The 19,574-nt window shown below is 45.0% G+C and overlaps 1 protein-coding gene across 1 annotated transcript; it reads right to left on the bottom strand.

Annotated features, from left to right (window-relative positions):
- Positions 1-14,591: 14,591 nt before the first annotated feature.
- LOC122154049 (ras-related protein Rap-2b) lies at positions 14,592-19,249 on the bottom strand. Its single transcript, XM_042799687.1, has one exon. It carries the CDS (start codon positions 18,998-19,000, stop codon positions 18,449-18,451), a length of 552 nt encoding a protein of 183 aa, XP_042655621.1. The 5' UTR covers positions 19,001-19,249; the 3' UTR covers positions 14,592-18,448.
- Between the last annotated feature and the right edge of the window lie 325 nt (positions 19,250-19,574).

Raw genomic sequence — 19,574 nt, 5'->3', positions numbered from 1 at the left:
GGGTTTTGGTTTGGAATGAAAGGCGAATCCCAGCAGCCAAATCTGGCATCCTCCTTTCACACCATGCTGTGGTAATCATAAAAGAGACCAAATCGGTCACCATCATTTGAAATGGTGTATGAGAAGGGATTAATTTTTACCCTTGAACGTGTATGGCAATACCTCTGAAAGAAAAGTAAACGATGAAGCGCTCCGACATACCCATAATCCGTTATAATTGGGTTCTCTCACCTCCACCCAGCCTCTTACCTGGCACACTGCCCCCACGCAGTACTTCTCCATTTACACAAGCAATCACCATTTTCTGGTAAACGATGATTTCCTTTCTCTACACTTTTTTTCCAAGAGACTATAGTTAGCTCCAGGCAGTTCGGCACCTTTCAAATTAGGGGAAAAGCCTCAAGATGAGGAGTCTTGATCGTGACAAGCGGTTTGCCCAAAAGGCAAAGAACCGAGAAAGAGTGGGGCTGCAGAAGCCTGCTGCTCGCCCTGGGAGAGGTCCACACCTCGGCAGCTCTGCTCCAGGGCTGAGTACTTTGAATACCAGAATGCTTAAAAGCTAAATGAAATCTCTGTGGCCCTAAAACTGACTTTAGTCCGGCCAGGGAGGCAAGATCCTGAGCTGGTGTAAAGGTGCCCTCCTGGGCCATGCCGCTGTGCGGCCCAGGAACCCAGCAGAATCACAACCTCTCCTGGTCTTTTTTGTTTAGTGGTTAGTTCTGTGCACGTGTGATTAAAAACTGCTGGACAGATGCCTTAATAATGAAGACTGCCTCATCTTCTGGCATTTCTGTACTCTTGACCAAACCTCCTTCTCCTCCTCTTGTACCTTTCTGTTGCTTTCCTACAGAAGCAGCATTTTATTGCCATCAGCCTCCTCCTGTCTCCAACAGTCACGCTCACGTCTTGAATTTAACACAACTCCTGCTGCCGTGGGAAGCACTGAGCATCCAGGGTCAGCTGCAATTAAAAAATTTTCAGTGTTAATTTGCAGGCCAACTGTAATTGCAAATACTTTGACTATTTATCCACTCTATGCAAGTGTAAATCAGCCTTTGCTCGCATTTTTTTTTTTTTTTTTAAAGAAAATCAACCCCTTTTTCAATATTCCCAGGAATCACTCATTGCTTCAACTGTCAACAGCATAGCATTAAAAAAAAAAAAAAATGTTCAGTAACGAAATTACCTGCAATCCTAAACAGCCAATTTATGAATGAGATAAACTATAAAAAAATCCACCAGCCCCACCCCACAGGACAGGATCTGGTGGATCCAGGCCACTTTGAGGTGCCGGGACAGACCCTGCTGCCCAGGCGGCCAGAAAGGACCCGAGAAAGACCAAACCGCTTAACGTGGCTTGAAGGAGGTCTGCGACAAAAGCCTCGTCCCGGGCAGACAGCAGGGACAGCAGCAACCTCGCAGAAAAGCTGGTGAAACTCGACAAGAAAAGATTACTAAGGAGCCCGAGTTTGAGGTAAAAAAGGAACATGGGCAGCTTAGAATAAAGATTAGCATTGGTAAAAATAAAGCAAAAAGGCAAGATTGTCACCAGTCCTCTCTCACACCCCTTATTTGCATTTTCCGATGCCAGCTCGCTGATACAACATGGAAACGGTTTGACCAAGTGATGTATCTGCAGGTTTCTATGGTGATCAGCACATAAATTGCCTGCCCAGCCGTGTGTGAAAGAAACCATCCGTTTCAGAAACTGCAAATTCTATGCAGAGAGAAAACCATTCCCTGAATCAGGGTATCAGAGGATTGTACTCATGACAGAAAGCCCAGCCTTATTTACCAAGCTGGAGATTTCTATACTCTTGGTATAAAAGTGTGGGATAGTGCAGTGAGGTGATAATTCAGAAGAGATGAAAAAGACAACAAAAAAACCCTTTACAAAATAATGCCAGCTATCACTAAGTAATTACACTGCATAGCATCGTTTCAAAATATTGATACACACAAAATACATACAAAATATTTCTAAATATCTGAAATACTGATTTAATACAGTAACACTTGAAAACCCTTTAAATAGATAAAAACTGGCTGATTACACGTGGCTGCTGGGTGTGTTACACCCCTGGATGCGCCCCGGCGGGCGAGCTTGGAGGTAAACCCCGGGGAGACCACCGGGCTCCAGCCGGGACTCTGCAGGCAGTTAGGCATGAGAAGGTGGGAGAGGAGCTTAGACTTTTTTGTTTCACACTTTTCTCAAAAAAGGTGCTTGGAAAATGTTTGCTATCTACTCCGATACGGACAAAAAGGCTCCACACATCCAGAAAAGAGGGTGTCGACCCTTTCTGCTTTGTAAGGGTAGAGATGGGGAGGATTTTGCACATTCCTCAGGGAACCTTCACCCTGACTAGAAAGAAAATGGCAAATGAGGATCTTGTACTACAAAATGTGATGAGGAAGTTTTTAAAGGCCTTAAAAATGATGCCAAGACCAATTCTGACAAAGTGCGATTATTGTCATCATTACCATTAAGCAAAGGAAATGTAGGACAGAAACGCTTATTAGATCTGAAGCCAATAAAAGGTGCCCTGGAGACGGGGCGAAGTTCCTGTACTGGGAACTTGTGCTTCCTTTAATGGAGTACGTGGGTCTGAGATTCTGCTGGTCTCTAAACAAATCACCAAAAGTTGGAGTAGGGCAGAAAGGGCTGCTTTCTGCTAGTATCTTCATTTCCTTGAATTTCTGTCCTGGCCTTAATCCCAGAACTAGTACGCTTGACAGAAGTAACCTACAGTCAAATACACGTGATCAAAGTAAGCACCAACAATAAACCATAAATAGGAATTTCTTTCAAGTTTGAGGGACTCCCTCCACTGGTTTCCCATCAGTCCATCAATAGACCAACACCAGTTCCACCAAAAATCAAATTATGATCTAGGGACGAGCATCTTATTTGTAGCAAAGTCAGCATCCAAATATTGCACAGAAAGCTTTCACCGTCTACCCAGAAACCCACAAAACGCATTTCACAAGTGGATGGGGAAAGACTCCATGCCTTATTTTCCTATTGAAAAAGCCGGTTTCTTTCCAGTCCTGGAAAGAAAATTCCCCTTGAACGAGCCCCCCGTCACGAGCAGCCGGAGGCGGGCAGCCCTGCGGCGGGCGAGCGCGGTGGCCACGGCCAGGCCACCAGCCCCGCAGCCCGGCCAGCCACGCCGGGGGAGGCACGCAACGGCAGGCAGGCAGGGCTGAATTCCTGCAGGGAACATTTTGATTTTGATCAGGCATGGAAAGAAACCACCGTCAGATAAATAAGCAGACTGAGTATAGTAAATAACTTTTCCGGTAGCAAATAGTATATATTTACTAATATATTGGTGCAGCAGTGGAACAACACACATACTATTTCTACTTACATGGTGTGGAATATAAAAATACCATATCTGAAATTTCCAAGTGAAATTCTAGGCACTTCCTGAGCACAATGTACTTTCCACTCCATTCTGTGGAATTTATATGTAAAAAAAAAAATAATAATTTTTTTCAAAAATAATCTGAAGTTTCATACCACCCTGTTTTTTGACATAACAGCTTCTATTGCTCTTTTCCAAATTTCCCTCCTCTCCCTGTTTCCTGCCCCACTGTTTTTTTCCCCAGGCCGGGTGCTGTGCACCTTCCCCAGCCCAGTGGGCTCAGCCTGCGCCCGCAGAGCTGGGAGACCGCCTCTGTCAAGAGCAGACATGGGAAGAATGAATTAGCAATTTTTTTTACGCACACCCTCAAATCAGAAAAACAACTTCATACGTGTACCTATCAATGAACACCCATGGAGAGAGCAGTTACTGTGAAGAGCTAATTTGAAAAATTCAAGCTAAAAGGACTGTTTTTTACTGAAAATAAGTATGACTGACTTGTGTTAATGAAACATCTAAACAGGTAATAGTTGATCTCCAACAGCAAGTATCAACTATGTTCATAATAACAGGGCAAATGACAAATAGTAAAAAGGAATTAAATTCATGTGCATTTTAACCAGCTGATTGTGTAACCTACGTGGAAGGCTTTTCACTTCGTGTTCACTGTCCTTGAGTACAACGACATGAAACCTTGTCTTTATAAGAGTGTTAGGCCCTTACAGATCTTTATGACGCTGAAAAAAAAAATAGTAAAATAATCTCAAATCCTGACTGCCACACACTTTAGACAGAAGCATTGATTCCATCTATCCAGGGTATTCCCAAAAGTAAAGTGTGGATAATAAAAATGAGCACTGGCAACAAGACAAACCTTGTTAATCAATATAGAATAAGTCACTGGCTGGCACTTTTCAGCTGAGAGACCATCAAGTACATTCCTCTTGAAAATCTTCCCCTGTGCCCAGGACTATTATTTGCCAATAGCCGTGCTGACTTGGAAGCTGACGGGCTAACGGCAGGAGTCAACACACTTAGTGCCCTTTAGGAGTCAAACCTGGAATTTGCCAATACAAATACAACTTGGAGTAGACAGTGATCTAAGTTTTTTAAAAAAAAAAAATAAAAAAATAAAAAAAGTATGTTTACTCTCAGTTTTCCCACAAACAGGCTTTGAAATGTCAGCCAGTTCTGGTTTACCCTCTTATGGAGAAACATAAATGCCAACTCCTAAAACATATTAGGGAATTGGTATGGCTGAGAAAAAGGATCTAATATACACAATGATTTTCTTCTCCAAAGTCAATTACTGAGCTCCCCAGCCTGAATGCAGCAGCTGCAAACCCTCTGGAGCAGCTGCTCCCGTAAGCCCCCTCGGCACGCTCCCGCCCGCCCGCAGCGCCGGGGGCCCAGCGCAGACCCGGCACCCCCGGCGCGCACAGGCACGGGGGGGGAGTCTGAGAGTTTGTACAGCGTCACAGGACGGCAGGGCGCAGAGGGGAGGAAAGCGAGGGGCTCGGCTCCCCCAGCCCGGGGGCAGCCTGGACTTGCTGCCCACCCAGGCTCACACACGGAGCCATTAACTGCCCCCACCGCCGCGCTGTAACAGTTCCAAACACGGCACAGCCGTGGGAAGGCGCGTACAGCTCCCACTCTGTCCCGATCCAGAAGATGCTACGAACACGGGGCCAAAAGATATCACCTTCTGGGGAACCTGCTCCCACAAAGAAACGGGCCCCAAGCACGGAGCCACAGCACCGCTTCCGCTACCTCCGACGTGCCCAAAACACCACGGAAGGTGCACGTATTCAAGACGCCTGAGAGCAGAAACCAGTAGCCTCTAAACAATAAATCATAAATTCATTTAGCATGATGTTCCAAATAATTCAGTAAATATAAACCTTTCAAGAGATAAAGAGAAGCCAGTAGCACGGTGACTGCTTTTAATGAGAACAACCCATCTTACTTTTAAAACCCCTAAATCCTTACTATTAATCAGCATTTGTTGCTTAGAGACTGTAAGTTCTGTCAGTATTGCACAGAGCTCAAAGACTGTATGCCCCACACCATGCTCAGAGGGAGCGCGTTTCAATTTATCAGCTAGATTATTTTTTCAGATCGAGGCAGAGCTTCTGTCACGTGGCGCCTGTTCTACACCCAGTGAAATTAGCAGTGACTGGAAGAACCCATGATTGGAAATTTAAAATATTTATAGCCTTCGTGTAAACCTCTTGAGCTAGTCATTTCGTTCTGCAGCGTTCAGTGCCTGCTCCGTTATGAGAAGGAAGAAGCGGACGCTGTGCCCTCAGGTGCCAGAGGTGTTGGGCAATGCAGAAGAATCACTTCGGCAGCCACCCGTCTTCATGGGGTGTGCAGGGGGGAACCGAGGGCGGCTGCAGCTGAACCCAGCATCCACCCACTCCAAAATTCAGACAGGACAGCATGTGCTTCCTTCTCAGCACCCCCAAAGATGAGTTCAACCACTTTTTTTTTTTTTTTTTTCCTGTTGGGGTAGGATGGGAGGAAGCAGAAGTATGTGCATGTAAACGGGAGGAGGTGAGAACAGTGAAGTGTGCCGAGATCTTAATTTTTCTTCTGCAGCTACGAAGGGAGCCAGCACGATCAGCTACCAAGGAGGAAAGACGATGGAGCACAGGTTCTCTGGCGAGCCCCTGCTAACACGGAGAGGCGGGCTGCGGGCGCTGCCAGCGGGGTGAGGCTCCAGCGCTTTTTGCTCTTCAGCCCCACGAGTTTCTGCTGGAAAGGAGCCGAGCCAAGCCTTGTGTGAAGCTCACCGTGCAGAACACCACCTGGAGAGACCGGAGTCCCACGAGATGACGGTGGCCCTCCCTGGGAAAGGCTCGAATCACCAAGCTACAGGAATTTGGAGTAGGGCACCCCAACGCCTGCTGACAGAGCTGTTCTGTCCCACAGGGTGCAACGATGGCCCCGCGGAGCAGGCGCAGCCGGTGGGAGCACCGTCCCGTCAGTCAGAGCTTGTTCCAGCCTCGCCAGGAACCCCGCATCAACCCCCAACGATCCCTGCAACCTCACGGGCAGCAAAACAAGAGACTGGCACACTGGCTTCCACAGGGAGTCTGCATAAATCAAAATCTGATTATGCTACATTTTCAACTTTAGATTTTCCACAAGATGGTGAAGCAGAGATATGTAACCTGTTTTGCATTGGTAATTGAAATAAATTATCATAATCCTTCCCCAGTCCTGCAATTGCTATTTTTCAGATTGTACCTTTCCTGAGGGTTTTAAAAAAATATTTTCTGTTTCCATACAGATAGTTATTAGACTTAAACCAATACCTACCCGTGAAAGAAGCCGGAGCCACAACTGGGTAGGCACCCTGTTACAGTGCCATAACGCAGGAGTGAAATATCCCCCTTTTCAACACTCTGTGGGATCAACCCTCTGTTAATTCTACGAGCACTGTGATGGATCATCACAAAAGCCCTTTTTGAAGTAAGTGTGTTTAATCTTTCAAATAGATTGATTTGAAATTGACCCAGTTTCAAGTGAATAAAAATTGTAACAGGTTCAAATTGATTCAATTTCAAGCCTACTCAAATCATATGTTTTACATCCAACCTTTGGATCTGAGAGAGAAGTATTTCCATTTTTCTTCAAAGACTGAAGGGTGGGGCCACCCAAAGGAACTAATACTTCTCTTTTCAAAGTTTCTACAGTACAGTGTAGTACTTAGGCCAAAGCAACACAGAAGTCTTGCTTCCTGAAGTACAGAATTATTACTTTTTTTTTTAAATTTTAGAAGTTATTTTCATATATGTGGACCATACGCCTCTGCAGTGACCCACAGACTCCAAGGCTCACAAAGTTCATCTGTTTCTGAACGCAGAGAAGGCAGAAGGGAAAGGCAAGCTGAGGGCACCTTTGTTCTCCCTCCAGTTCTGACATAGCTCAGGGGCTTATGTAGCTCCTGGCATCAGCTGTAAAATAAAAAAACTAAAAAAAAAAAAAAAAGTGACAGCTTCATCTAACCTACATTCAATTGCAGCACAGGGGAGCTGCAGAGAAGAGTGCTTAGGACACAGCCTCAGCACTTGCTCTGCGACACCGTGGCTGTTCACCGGGACGCTGCTCGTCCCCGGGCACCGTAAGGCGTTGCACTGCAACTGGTTCAGGGCACACAACTTTAAAGATATTAAAGCAAGAGACACCTCTGCTCTCTCGGGTGCCTGGGGAGTTACTCTGCAGTAATGCCAGTGGCACGGTACAGCAGACAGCGATCGCTTCTACAGCCACCACACCTTGCCAACGCACAGAAAGCTCAACGCCCAGGCAGCACCGAAGCCCTGCACCCCAGCAAGGCGTGCTCCGGCCAGCGCCCGGAGCATCGGGAACGGGGTCCGAGTCCCAGCGGGTCCTGCAAGACCACACAGCTGCTGGGAGACTGCCTTTGCACGGGAGAGCACACCCAGAGCAGGACCCATATCTGGGGACCCGAGGTGCTTCTCTTCCTGGCTGGCTGCGAGAACAAGTTTTCCACCTTATCCCTGCTTTTCCCCTCACCCCTTATTTTTCTTTTCTCTTCAAATTGTCACCAAAAGGAAATCTTACTATTATAATCAATGTATGCCATCAGTCACGCAAATAAACCCTTGTGCCTGTAAGCCTGCCTCAACATCCTGTGGGCAGCATAGGGAAAAGGGTTCTTCTGCCATTTTCACAAGGAAAATGCTGTTAAATGCAAACTAGATCCAGGAGAGGACTTGCACTGTAAGCGTCCCAGCCCCTCGGTCCGGCAGCGCGCAGGACCTGTGCTCTCCTGCACATCAGATCGACTAGATAACACGAGTGTAAAAGGTTCTCTCACGGCCATGAACTATGAGTATGAACAAACCTTACTGATAATACAGTATACTATAAACTTCCAATAGAATGGGAAGAAACAACTGTATAAAATACAAAAATAATATAGAGACCTACTGCCATATCAATCTGACACTCACAATTTAAATAAACCCAGTACCACTTCAAGATAAGAAACACAGAAGGGGAAAAAAGTTTACATTTTAGACATCTGAAAAAACAATTAAAGGCACAGGGGAAGACTTCTTAAAAAAATTAAACTACAACTCTTAAAAAGGACAAAGATCACACTGCTAGGTGCATGTGAAATATTTAAAATGCAGACTGGGGTTAAATTCTGTTTTCGTTTGCTTAAATAAGACTGATTTCAACAGGGTTACAAAAGAGCAGGGAATTCAGCATACATACATTTACAGAATAAGTCAAGTTCAGATTCCTAACAATGCAGGTCAGTAAACAAATACAACTTCAGTCAAGAAATTCTATCAAAAATTCTACTGTAGGTAATTAGGATACCTAACACATTTGTTCAGAGTTTGTTTACATCCTGGAATAATACAGTTTATGTCTTCATATTAGTATGCACAAACACCCTTGCCAAATGAACTCCAGTTACCCATCAATTAATTCCTGTTAACTACTCTAAGTGCTGAAAAACCCTCAGCGAGGACAAAGGCAGTCCCTGTCTCATACACACCTGAAACAAGCTGCGACCAGGTGCACATTGAGCAATTCCAATCTATCACAAAGTCTGTGAAGAATCCAAGAATATCTATCCTTGAACTCACAGTATTTCACTCTGGACAGGTTTGGGTTCCATTCCCTTATCACAAGAAATCCAGAGCTAAGACACAAGCTCCAAGTTTTATTCGCAAAGAGCACTGACCACAAGCCATTCAGACGAGTTTGGCAGGTTGCTATCCCTACATCTGGTAAGAGGCTGCACACATTTAATAACCACAGTGATTTTCTGGTTTAGCAATGCTGAAAATTAATTTGTGCCAGGTCAAAAATACTTGAAAAGAAACAGGAAAACTCTTTTTAGGCACTTGTAGTTGGCTAAATAAATACATATCTAAGTTTCCATGCTACTGGTCTGATATTCAGTGAGTGTAGGCACCCCGTTCCTGATTTTCTACGCTCAGAAGAATGTGGATGTTTCCCAAAATTGTGGATACCAGATACAACTTTATAGGTATGCATAAATATTTATGCTCAGAATTCTGTAACTTTCACTACAGAGGTTGAAGTATAGTAATACTGTAAGTGAATAAATCTCTTAAGTATCTGTGAACACACTAATTCACTCCCAGGCTGACCTAGTTCTTTGGTAAATAAGCTTTTTCAATTTCAGTTTCTCTGCTGAGAGGCCAGGCCTTGGAAATACCTTAAACATACAGTGTTCTCCTTAAACTTGCTTTTATTGCAAAAATACATGGAGTACATGACATGTATTTCTGGAATCTAGGCAGCTTGTGCTATACAGTAATTCAAATGTGAATCTCCTCTCTATTTTTTCCTTTAATTAAAGGAAACACCAAAAGATCCAACAACCAAAGAGAAAGCAAACCCCCCACTACAGCAAACATAATATTTGAAATAAGAAATCCAGCAGAAAATAGACAACTAACCTGGAAGACAGCAGAGTATTCCGAAAAGGAGGGAAATCAAGATCTCAAACATTAGAAACTTCATTACTCCAGTATTTCATTAGCATGCTTTCAGCTTAACTTTGTTAATCATCAAGTAAACTTGGCAGCAAACTCACAATACTAAGTTGAGGTAAATAATATTACTGTAGTTCATTCAAGGAATGAACTTATCACTAATCTCATCCTTAAATACACAGGGCTCTCAGCTACCTTCAGTCACATTGTAACCATCATCATTATGAAGTTCCAACACAGTTTAAGAGACTTTGGTGATTAGGAGTGTAGAGAAGCTATGAAACTCAGTAGAAACTTAGAACATCAAACTCATCCTTGGTGGGCAACACATCAATTGCGCAAACTTTCTTTGCGCTTTCAAATCTGCTTAGTGCCACACAGGGGGGAAAAAAAAATCCTTAACATACACGCACAGAATGATGCTTCTTTATACCTGAAACAGAAAAATTCAACCCATCATCTCCCAAACCCTCCCTCCCCTCAGCGAGACACCCTGCTTTCTACCCTTCCACACAAATCATGTCTGGCGTTTAGAAAACCTGGCAACGTGTGTCCCGCTTCCAGCCTCACACCACAAACTCAGACCACAGCCCTCCACCGCGGACTCCGGCCCTACCCAGCCAGTGTTATTAGCCCTACGCTGCAACCTCCTGATCACTTAGATCCCTCTCATAAAAACGGAGGGGAGGTGCATTGTTCAATACACTGAATGTCATGGACGTATATGCACAGGAACACCCCAAGCTCACTTTTGTTACAGATGTGGAAAATACTGAACACGCATTCAATTTCTGATCACAAGAGCCTAAAGCACCAGACCCCATCGCTGCATTGGGGGTGGTGTGCCAGGGGAAGAAACTACAATCCAGGAGAGGCACTTGAACAGAGGTCACATAATGCATTTCTTAGGAAACACAGTTAGATTCACTGTTTTGACCTCTAACATGTATCTATTTTATGCATCTACAGAAATGGTTTTCAGGATACCTGCAGAAGACTTTCAATCAACCTTTCTGGATTAGCAAGCGTGGCTACAACGCATGTGCATATTTTCCCCTCAAAATGCTGCAGTGCTTTCCTCCGCGCGTGCCGGACGCCACTGCTGTATGATGCCCACAGGAGTACGCTGTAAGGTCCCCGTTCACCCCGCAGGATTTCTGCTTTCCCCAAACAAACCAGTAGCAAACACGTAACGCTGGAGAACAAGGAGCTGCATGTATTGTATGGATGCTCGGTTTCAAGCGTAACTCCAACAGTGGATACACCCTCTCTCATGTTTAGAGGTGAGCCAGCTTCCCATGCCTGGGTTTTGGTAAGTAATCACTTCACTATCACTGCACCATCTAGGCTCCCTCCTCCCCCACGCAGCCTACAAGAGGAAGAGTGCCAGAGCTCCGAGTGAGCATGGAAGTCACGAAGTCAGCCCATGTCTCACGAACAGCCACGGCAGCAGAAGGATCACACAGGTTCGCTCACTAGAGGCAAAAAAAATGCAGTGGCACAGCCAGTCATGGAGCAGTGAGGAGAAGGGGCGATCGTCTCCCGTCTGAAAGACTGTCATCCTGAGCAACGGGAAGTCATCTGTAAAGTCAAAAAGTTACATTAAGCATTCTTATTTGCATCATTATCATCATTTCTGAAAACAGAAGCCTGGATCTTCTGATTCTTTACCTATCGTAAGACCTTCAGTAAGTATAGAGACCTTTACTTCATGCCCATCGTGTCTATCAATCCCTACAGCATGGAGATATTTATAGTACTAAGTTAAAATAAATCTTAAATCATATTTAAGCACATCCTCTATCTAGTGATAACTATAGCAATAATAAATCAATCTTAGAATATTTAAACAAACCAAAGTTGGTGAAAAATTAAAGATAATTCTCTGAAATCATTCAAGTACCATACCTCTGACTCAAAAGGCTTTTCATATCTTTCCTGATTTAAGCATAAGGCTTGGTTAAACCAAGATTTCTGCTAGACACTTAGCATTCGAAAACTTGCTTCCAATATTTAGGCCTGTCTTAGAGGAAACAAAAAGTCACATACTCTTTAAGTGACAGCATCCTTTCTGCACACTTTGTGTCCTCAATCTCTCTCTCTCCATCTCCCTCCTTTACTTCTTTTGGTGCTGCAAGTCCGGAGCCAAATGCTCATGCAGAATCAGTTCATCTGCACTGAAATCAACACTTCAACAAAATACGGAGTTGGAGAAACCGAGGTGCAGAAAGCTGCAAATGTTTGCTGGAAAGATGCTGAATCAGAGCTGAAGGGGCACAGCTTTGCTAGGGGGCTCAGCTAGACACCCCTGTTCCCTGGCTTGTACCCTCGCACCCTCGTACCTCTTGCTCCTGCCTTTTCATTCCTAACTCTGTCACAGACGCAGTAAACTATTTAGAGGCAGCAAGGCAGTAAGGAACTTAAATGATCTCTCCCATCGGGAGAGCATAACGCTTCCCCGCCTCGGGACTGCTGACACCACGGCCAGAAGGAACACTACCAACCTGGAGGTCTCTTGGCAAGACAGGGAAATGATACAACTCTGGTTAATTCAACAGTAAACGCATCTTACCCTTGCATCTGTTCTCAGCCCTCAGAACAAAAGCTATCACAAGGAGGGTATCAACAGTCATGTTTCTCAGGAACACTTTTAGGTGGATCACTTCTAACCCCTAGAAGAAAACTTTTCAGATACCCACCTCAGGCTCTACACCTGAATACCTTGCCTACAAACTACAGGGCAAATACAAATATTCTACAGTAGCTCAGTGCTCACTGCCTTCCCTGCAGCTCCATCTCTAACAAAATATCTTGAATTCATAGGTATTCAACCTGATTGTTTAAACTGAGATAACAATAGTAACAGTGCAGAAACAAAGCATTAGATGAATATACCCATAAAGGAGAAACTGGTCAGGGAATACTGATACAAAAGCTGACCTGTACCTTTTTCAAAACCCAATTCAAACTAAAAAAGAACCAGCTTCCACTTTAGATTAGTTTTTCCCCCAGAAGTCCATTTACAACCATCCTCAAAACCAACCTCAAACATCCCATTTCATCCTAGCATCATAATACAGCAGGATAACAGGACTATCTCAAAAGGCAAAAAAAGTAAGCAATGTCATTCTGATCAGTCCAGTTGCTGCAGCATTTCTTGCACAATCATAATCAGTCAATCAAGCAGAGAATAAACATCTGGGATCTGTCTTTTACCTGGACATCGGATCTATTAACCATGCACTTTTAATAATGTTTCCTTAAAGAACTTTGTAGAAATAAATGGGGCTTAAATCATTAAAGTTACACGTCAGACACCATTTACCTAAAAATTTCTCTCTGTTGAGGATTACCAAAACAAAGCTATGGATTCTTGATCAGTCTCCTCTTTGCCCAAACCTCCAAAAGACCCAAAGACTGCCAAAATAAAACAAAGTCATTACAGAACAGATGCTTCCAATATTTCAAGACTTATTTGAACAACTTACAAGTTCTGGTTAACTGGCTTCTAATTTTACAGTGTTTTATATAGGATCCAAGACCTTGTTAGATAGTGCACATTAAGTATTCACATATAGTATGTACTTTACACACAGTATGTCACCTACTCAATCACTATGCTCTAGCATCGACAGTAGTAAAGCAGCACCTGACGTGTATTAGAGCAGCCATAATCTTTAAAACATTTAAAATAGTGATAGGGAAATGTTAATGGTTCTTCTTCAGCTTTCTGCACGTAAATCTCTCTGCTCTAGCCCATTATCAGTTGACCAGTTCAGGTTTCACTGGGCGTTTTCTTCAGTGTGATACTGACTACACGCAGAGCTGAGATCACAGAGGTTGAGATCATCTGTGGTAAGGGCAAGAATGTCAGTCCCAACCCCAGTGAAGTCAGAACACACACATCCACACACACAGTGACTCTTACTTGGGAAATACAGGGAGATTCTTGATTACAGATTAACAAACCCTTAGTCTACTCAAATTAAAAAACAAAAACAAACAAAAAACACCCCCAAACCCAACACACCCAGCCCCAGCAATGCACTTCCACTCCATTTCTCACCACTGCAACTCACTTGAACATCTTCAGCTGTTTGAATTAAAAATCTGCTATTGAATCACTCTCATCTGCTATGCACACATTTACCAAAGACTGTCAGCCCCAAATAAAGTTTTAGAAGTTGGGCAGGTGTTGGATTCCTACAAAAATGGGATTCTAGAGCACCATGCTATAACAGTGTGACAGGAAGGAGGACCTTTTTCACATAGACATTTTGCTTGAGGCTATAAACACTATAGGAGCAGGCTATAAGCTATGAAGATCATTATTTAAAACTATTTCACCTTTGAACAGAGCTGATACATGTATTTGCTTCTCCAGCAAGTCACAAATCTCACCACAACGTGAACGGGCACTCCAAACAGTAGTTCCCAAAGATACAGTGAAGGTCTATCAAGAAGAGTGTCTGGGTTGCCTTCTATACAAACCTGGAGAGTAAGAGAGCTTCCAACAGCTGCAGAGCCCCAACCGTTTTCCATATGCAGCCGTGGGAGTTGTCCATTAACGTGAATGAGAGAAGATTGAAGAGAACACACATGGCACACTTTTTCACACAAAACTCTTAATAGAAAAGGGAAGTTTCTGCATTTTGTCACTTTTCAAGGAAATCTGATATTTAACACCACCTGCACGCAATGAGTATCCAAATGAAGAAGTCATAAAGAGCCAGCTGCCCTTTATTTAAAATGCCCTTGGCAAAAAACTTGCCATACATTGTTTTGAGAGAATCAGAACCATCAGGAATCCCACAGCCACAGAATTCAACATCATCTCCAGAACCATAAGCATCAGTAAAGCCTGAGCATCACGGCGAGAAGAACCACACTTGTACTGAAAATGAGGTCGAGAATACTGCACAGTTACAATCACAGAGACTAGAATTTCAAAGACACACTTTCTTGCAATAGAACAAGCTTGAATTTTAAAAAATACAATCATTATGTACAGCAAAATATGTGGCCATAAGACCAGCCTTAAACCAAGGCCTTGTTTACACAATTTCTGCACTGCCAGGAAGTATTTTGGCTGGGAATGTAATTTTTCTTCCAAATCCATTAAATATTTGCAATTCTCACTGTGAAGAGAGCTATATACCATCTTTGTACTGACACGGGTATAACATATTCCCACAGGGAAAAGGACTAAAAGAGTACCTTTATATTGATACAACATTTTCCTCAAGTGTAGAAGCTAATATAGCTTTCATTATTCAGTCAAGTTTAAGCAGTATGACTTTTTTCTACCTTATAGACAAGGCCTATGTTTAACAAGCACCAAAACACTTCAGAGTATTTGGAAGATCAGACTACCGAGCTCTATTTTTTGTACAGTCCTCACCAAGTCATAGAGAACACTGAACATCTAAATACACTCAAAACTCTGACTAGACCCATGCCATGGTTTCTTAAATCCTTCACTGTTTAATGAACACACCTTTTTGGCAAGAACTAGAGTGTATCTACAAAAAAGCTCAGCACGATCCAGAACTTACTAGGCTGCCTTCAGCTGCTCTGCTAGACTGAGAAAAACTGGACTTTATGTGCCGCTGTGTGCTGCAAACACCCATTTCTGCATCATTCCTCAATCACAACACGGGCAGTAGGGAAACAGGAGGCACTAGAAAACATGAAGAATCTGCTGTCTGTTGGGGAGAACAGAATAAATACCATTTTTTATGAAGCGGAACAAGCTGCTTTCAATACACTCATCTAGAGCAAGGCCTGTTGGGTGCTAAACACTGTATAATCCCATTAAATTTAAGGCAAAATTGAACAATAGCAATAGCTGAGATGTAAATTTATGCCATTTTTTTTAAGCTTTAGACATTAAATTTTTTGAACTGCAGACATGGAGGCAGTCCAGCTTTCTTAGTTTCAACACAGTATTTTTGTTAAAAGAAACCCCTATTATTAATAAGCATTATTCCCCTGCCCTTCTAACATGGAAGTCCTTGAGCAGCTGGCTTCCAATTCATTTTTAGAAACTTCTGGAAGGTAAGCTGCAAAGGTTTTCAGTTTTCACTTAAAAATGGGGGGCTGCATCAAGCTGTCTGTTACACGAAGGCCCCAAGCAGAAGCTGAGGGACCGTCACTAGGATTGCCTTCTCTGACCCTCTTTGTTTTTAACTGTGACTGTATCGGTCTGACCAATACAACCCTACTGACTGTATCAGAACAGGTCCTCACTGTCTTGAAAGATACATGTGAGCTCAGGAGACAATTCATGTTCAGTACTTAATAATCTCTTCCAAATTTTCAGCAGATACTGGATGTTGCTAAAATAAATATCCAATTTTCAACTAAACCACAAGATTATAATTTTAATTTCAATCACTAGGATTTCAATACATAGATTCAAACTAATACTAAACACTCTTCTTCCAGAGCTGAAGAAGAAAGTTTACCTACTTAAAATAGAATAATTACCAGATTCACAGTAGGAATCATGGCAGTTAGTTTTCAGTTGGCCTGATTAAAAACTTCTTCACATATCATTGCAGAACTTTTGCTTCTATGTGGCAAAAGAATTTCAAATCTTCTTGGGATATGGGGGGAGAAGAGTTGCAAGTTTTGCGTGCTAATCTTTAAAGAAATAAGTAAGATAGAAAGATAATGGAGGTAAACAAATTCCCTAGCTCTTCCAAATGACAGAAGGTACAGGTCACCTCAACCCCTCTGCAAACCAGGAAAGAAATAATGGTCTGGTGCATAATTTTAAAGAGTTATAATGCAATGAGATTAAAAGCTTGAATTTTATAAGTAATCAACCTTTAGTATTTTACCCCAATAAATCATGCTGTTCCCAGTAAGGAATAAGGGCCTAATCTTTCAAGGCCTTTTGCATTAAAAGCAACGCTACCTTCCTAAAGCTGCCTACTGAGAACTGCGTCCCACTCACATGCTGGCATCTCACAGGGTCAGGACCTAAACACAAATGAAAACCTCTATTAAAAATGACTAAATATTAGGTAAAATAGCAACCTTGTGTTTGTCTTTTTTTTTTTTTTTTTTTTTTAAACACTCTCCTTAGCTAAATCGAGCCCCTCCACACCTTTCATTTCTATTAAGATATAAATCAGGATTAATAACCTATGTGAAAGTTAGTGTTTCATGTAATACATAAAAGCGCACAAAGTTGTTTTCTAAAAAACAGCATTTGTATTAAAATTCTTAAAATGGATAGACATCTCTTCAATGCGTGTCTGGAATTAAAATGACAGTTGTTAGAATTTTCTTGGTACATCACAACGATTAAGATTTCTTTCTTTGCTGGCTGGAGGTACATCTCACAAGAAAACCAAAGGGGAAGGAAAAAAAAAAAAAAAAAAAAGACCACCCCCCCAAAATCCCAAAAGGCTAAATTCTTGTAAATTTGAAGTAAATTAAGCCTGAACTTGCAAGACATGGAAATTACAGTTAAAAGGCTCAGATGGAAATAAGAAATAAATTCCACTAACAATAGGCCCTTTTGTCCTGGGTTGTTCAGTATGATTACTGCAAGGAAACTGTTAAGTAGTTTTTGGAGTAGTAGATAATGGGATTCTGTGGAGCTTTCACAGGTTGGCACCGGCTGGAACAGCTGAGTTTTGAAGGCACTCTACAGACACAGGGTTGCTGTTGGCCCTGCATCACGTATAGGAAAGTCTTTGCACTTTAGAGAGCTAGTCATCAAAATCAGTTATTGCCAACCTAAAAAGAAAAAAAACCCTCGAGACAAACCACACCACCGCTCCCACCCGCCAAAGAAAAATTAAAATAAAAACGAAATCACACACACACGCACACCTAGAAAATTGTGCAGGTTTGTAACATTTTCACAGCTGATTTAAACCAAAACAAAACAGGAAAAACCCCAACACGCTACCACTCTCCTGCAAACTCCCATCCGATACAGCAGGTAAACAAAATAGAAAATTATTTCTCGAATCATCAGCGGACGCTTTCTGGCACCCCACGCTGCACTGGCACCAGAGTTACAGTTCCCAGTTCAGATGTGCAACTCCCCCGGCCGGCCGCCCCGGCGCAGCCGCCCAGCTTTGCATAGAGATCGGCGGGGCGGCGGGGCCCGCTCCCGCCCGGCCCCCCGCGCCTGTCCCGGCGGGGCCCCGCTCCTCCGGGCGCTGCCGGCCGCAGCCCTCCTGCCCCGCGCCGGGCGGACCCCGGCGGGAGATACGCCACGACCAAGACGGGACGAAACGTACATGCCGAAAAAAGCCACGTTCCCAACACGACGATGATGATTGATGAGATTTTTTTTTTCTTTTTTGTTTTTCTCTTTTTTTTTTTTTTTTTGTTTGGTTTTGGGTTTTTTTTGTTTGTTTGTTTGTTTTTTTTTTTTTTTTTTGTTTTGTTTTTCTCTCCGTGTGTGTCCTTCGCGGTGTGTGTACGCGCCTGGGGCCGGCGGGTGCCGCCGCCCCGCCCGGGCCGCCCAGTCGCTGCCGCCGGCTCCCCCCGCCGCTCCCGCCGGCCGTGTCCCCGCCGCCAGCCCCCGGCCCGCCGCCGCCCTCAGAGGATGGCGCAGGAGGAGCAGCACTGCTCGTCCCCGTTGGGCTGCGAGGCGTAGTTCATCTGCCTGACGATCTCCGCGAAGAGCTCGTCCACCGAGGCTTTGTTTTTGGCCGAGGTCTCCATGAAGGGGCAGCTCCACTCCTCGGCCAGGGCTTTGCCCTCCCCGAAGGAGACCTCCCGCTCGCCTTCCAGGTCCACCTTGTTGCCCACCAGGATCATAGGCACCCTCTCGTACCTCTTCACCCGGATGATCTGGTCCCGCATGGGCTTGATGTCCTGGAAGCTCTGCTGGTTCACCAGGCTGTAGACTAGGATGAAGCCCTGCCCGTTCTTGATGTAGAGGTCCCGCATGGAGGCGAACTGCTCGGTGCCCGCCGTGTCCAGGATCTCCAGCACCGACGGCGAGGAGTCCACCTCGATCTCCTTGCGGTAGAAGTCCTCGATGGTGGGGTCATACTTCTCAATGAAGGAGCCCGTCACGAACTGGACGGTGAGGGCGGACTTGCCCACGCCGCCCGAGCCCAGCACCACCACCTTGTACTCCCGCATGGCTCCCGGCGCGCCGCCTCCCCTCGCCTCCCGCTCGGGGCTGCCGCTGCCCTCCCGCCCTCACGGCGGGCGGAGAGAGGGAAGGAGGGAGCTGAGGGGAGGGGAGGAGAGGAGGGGGCGGGAGGGGCGCGCACGCCCCGCCGGGCGCTCGCTGTGGCCCGCCGGGGCGGGGGAAGGGGCGGCCGCGCCTCACGGAGCCGCGCCGGGCCAGCCCCGGGAGGGCGGGGGGGGAGGCGGGCGCTGAGGAGGAGGAGGAGGAGGAAGAGGAGGAGGAGGAAGAGGAGGAGGAAGGCTGGCACCGCCGCTACCGGCGCCCGCGGCGGGACGGCGCTACCACGGTCCGCCCCGCCCCGCCCCTCTCCCATTGGCTGCGGCGCGCCGCCGCCCGCCCCCCATTGGGCTTCCCGGCGGCGGGAGGGCGGGCGGCCGCGCGCGCAGGGCCACGCCCCGTCGCCTCCCGCCGGGGGGTCCCTCAAGAGCGGGGCGGGCAGAAGATGGCGGGGGTCCCTCAGGAGCGGAGCGGGGCGGGTAGAACATGGCGGGGTCCTCGCGCCCTGCGCGGGAGAAGGGCGGC

The sequence above is a fragment of the Tyto alba genome, unplaced genomic scaffold (genome assembly GCF_018691265.1).
Source record: "Tyto alba isolate M040663 unplaced genomic scaffold, T.alba_DEE_v4.0 Super-Scaffold_10, whole genome shotgun sequence".
NCBI lineage: Eukaryota > Metazoa > Chordata > Aves > Strigiformes > Tytonidae > Tyto > Tyto alba.
The sequence above is the reverse complement of the archived record's forward strand: the minus strand, read 5'-3'. Positions and strand labels throughout refer to the sequence as shown.

What these genes read in the sequence shown, in the direction of transcription:
- LOC122154049 (XM_042799687.1), bottom strand. Translation starts at nt 19,000, where the DNA reads ATGCGGGAGTACAAGGTGGTGGTGCTGGGCTCGGGCGGCGTGGGCAAG.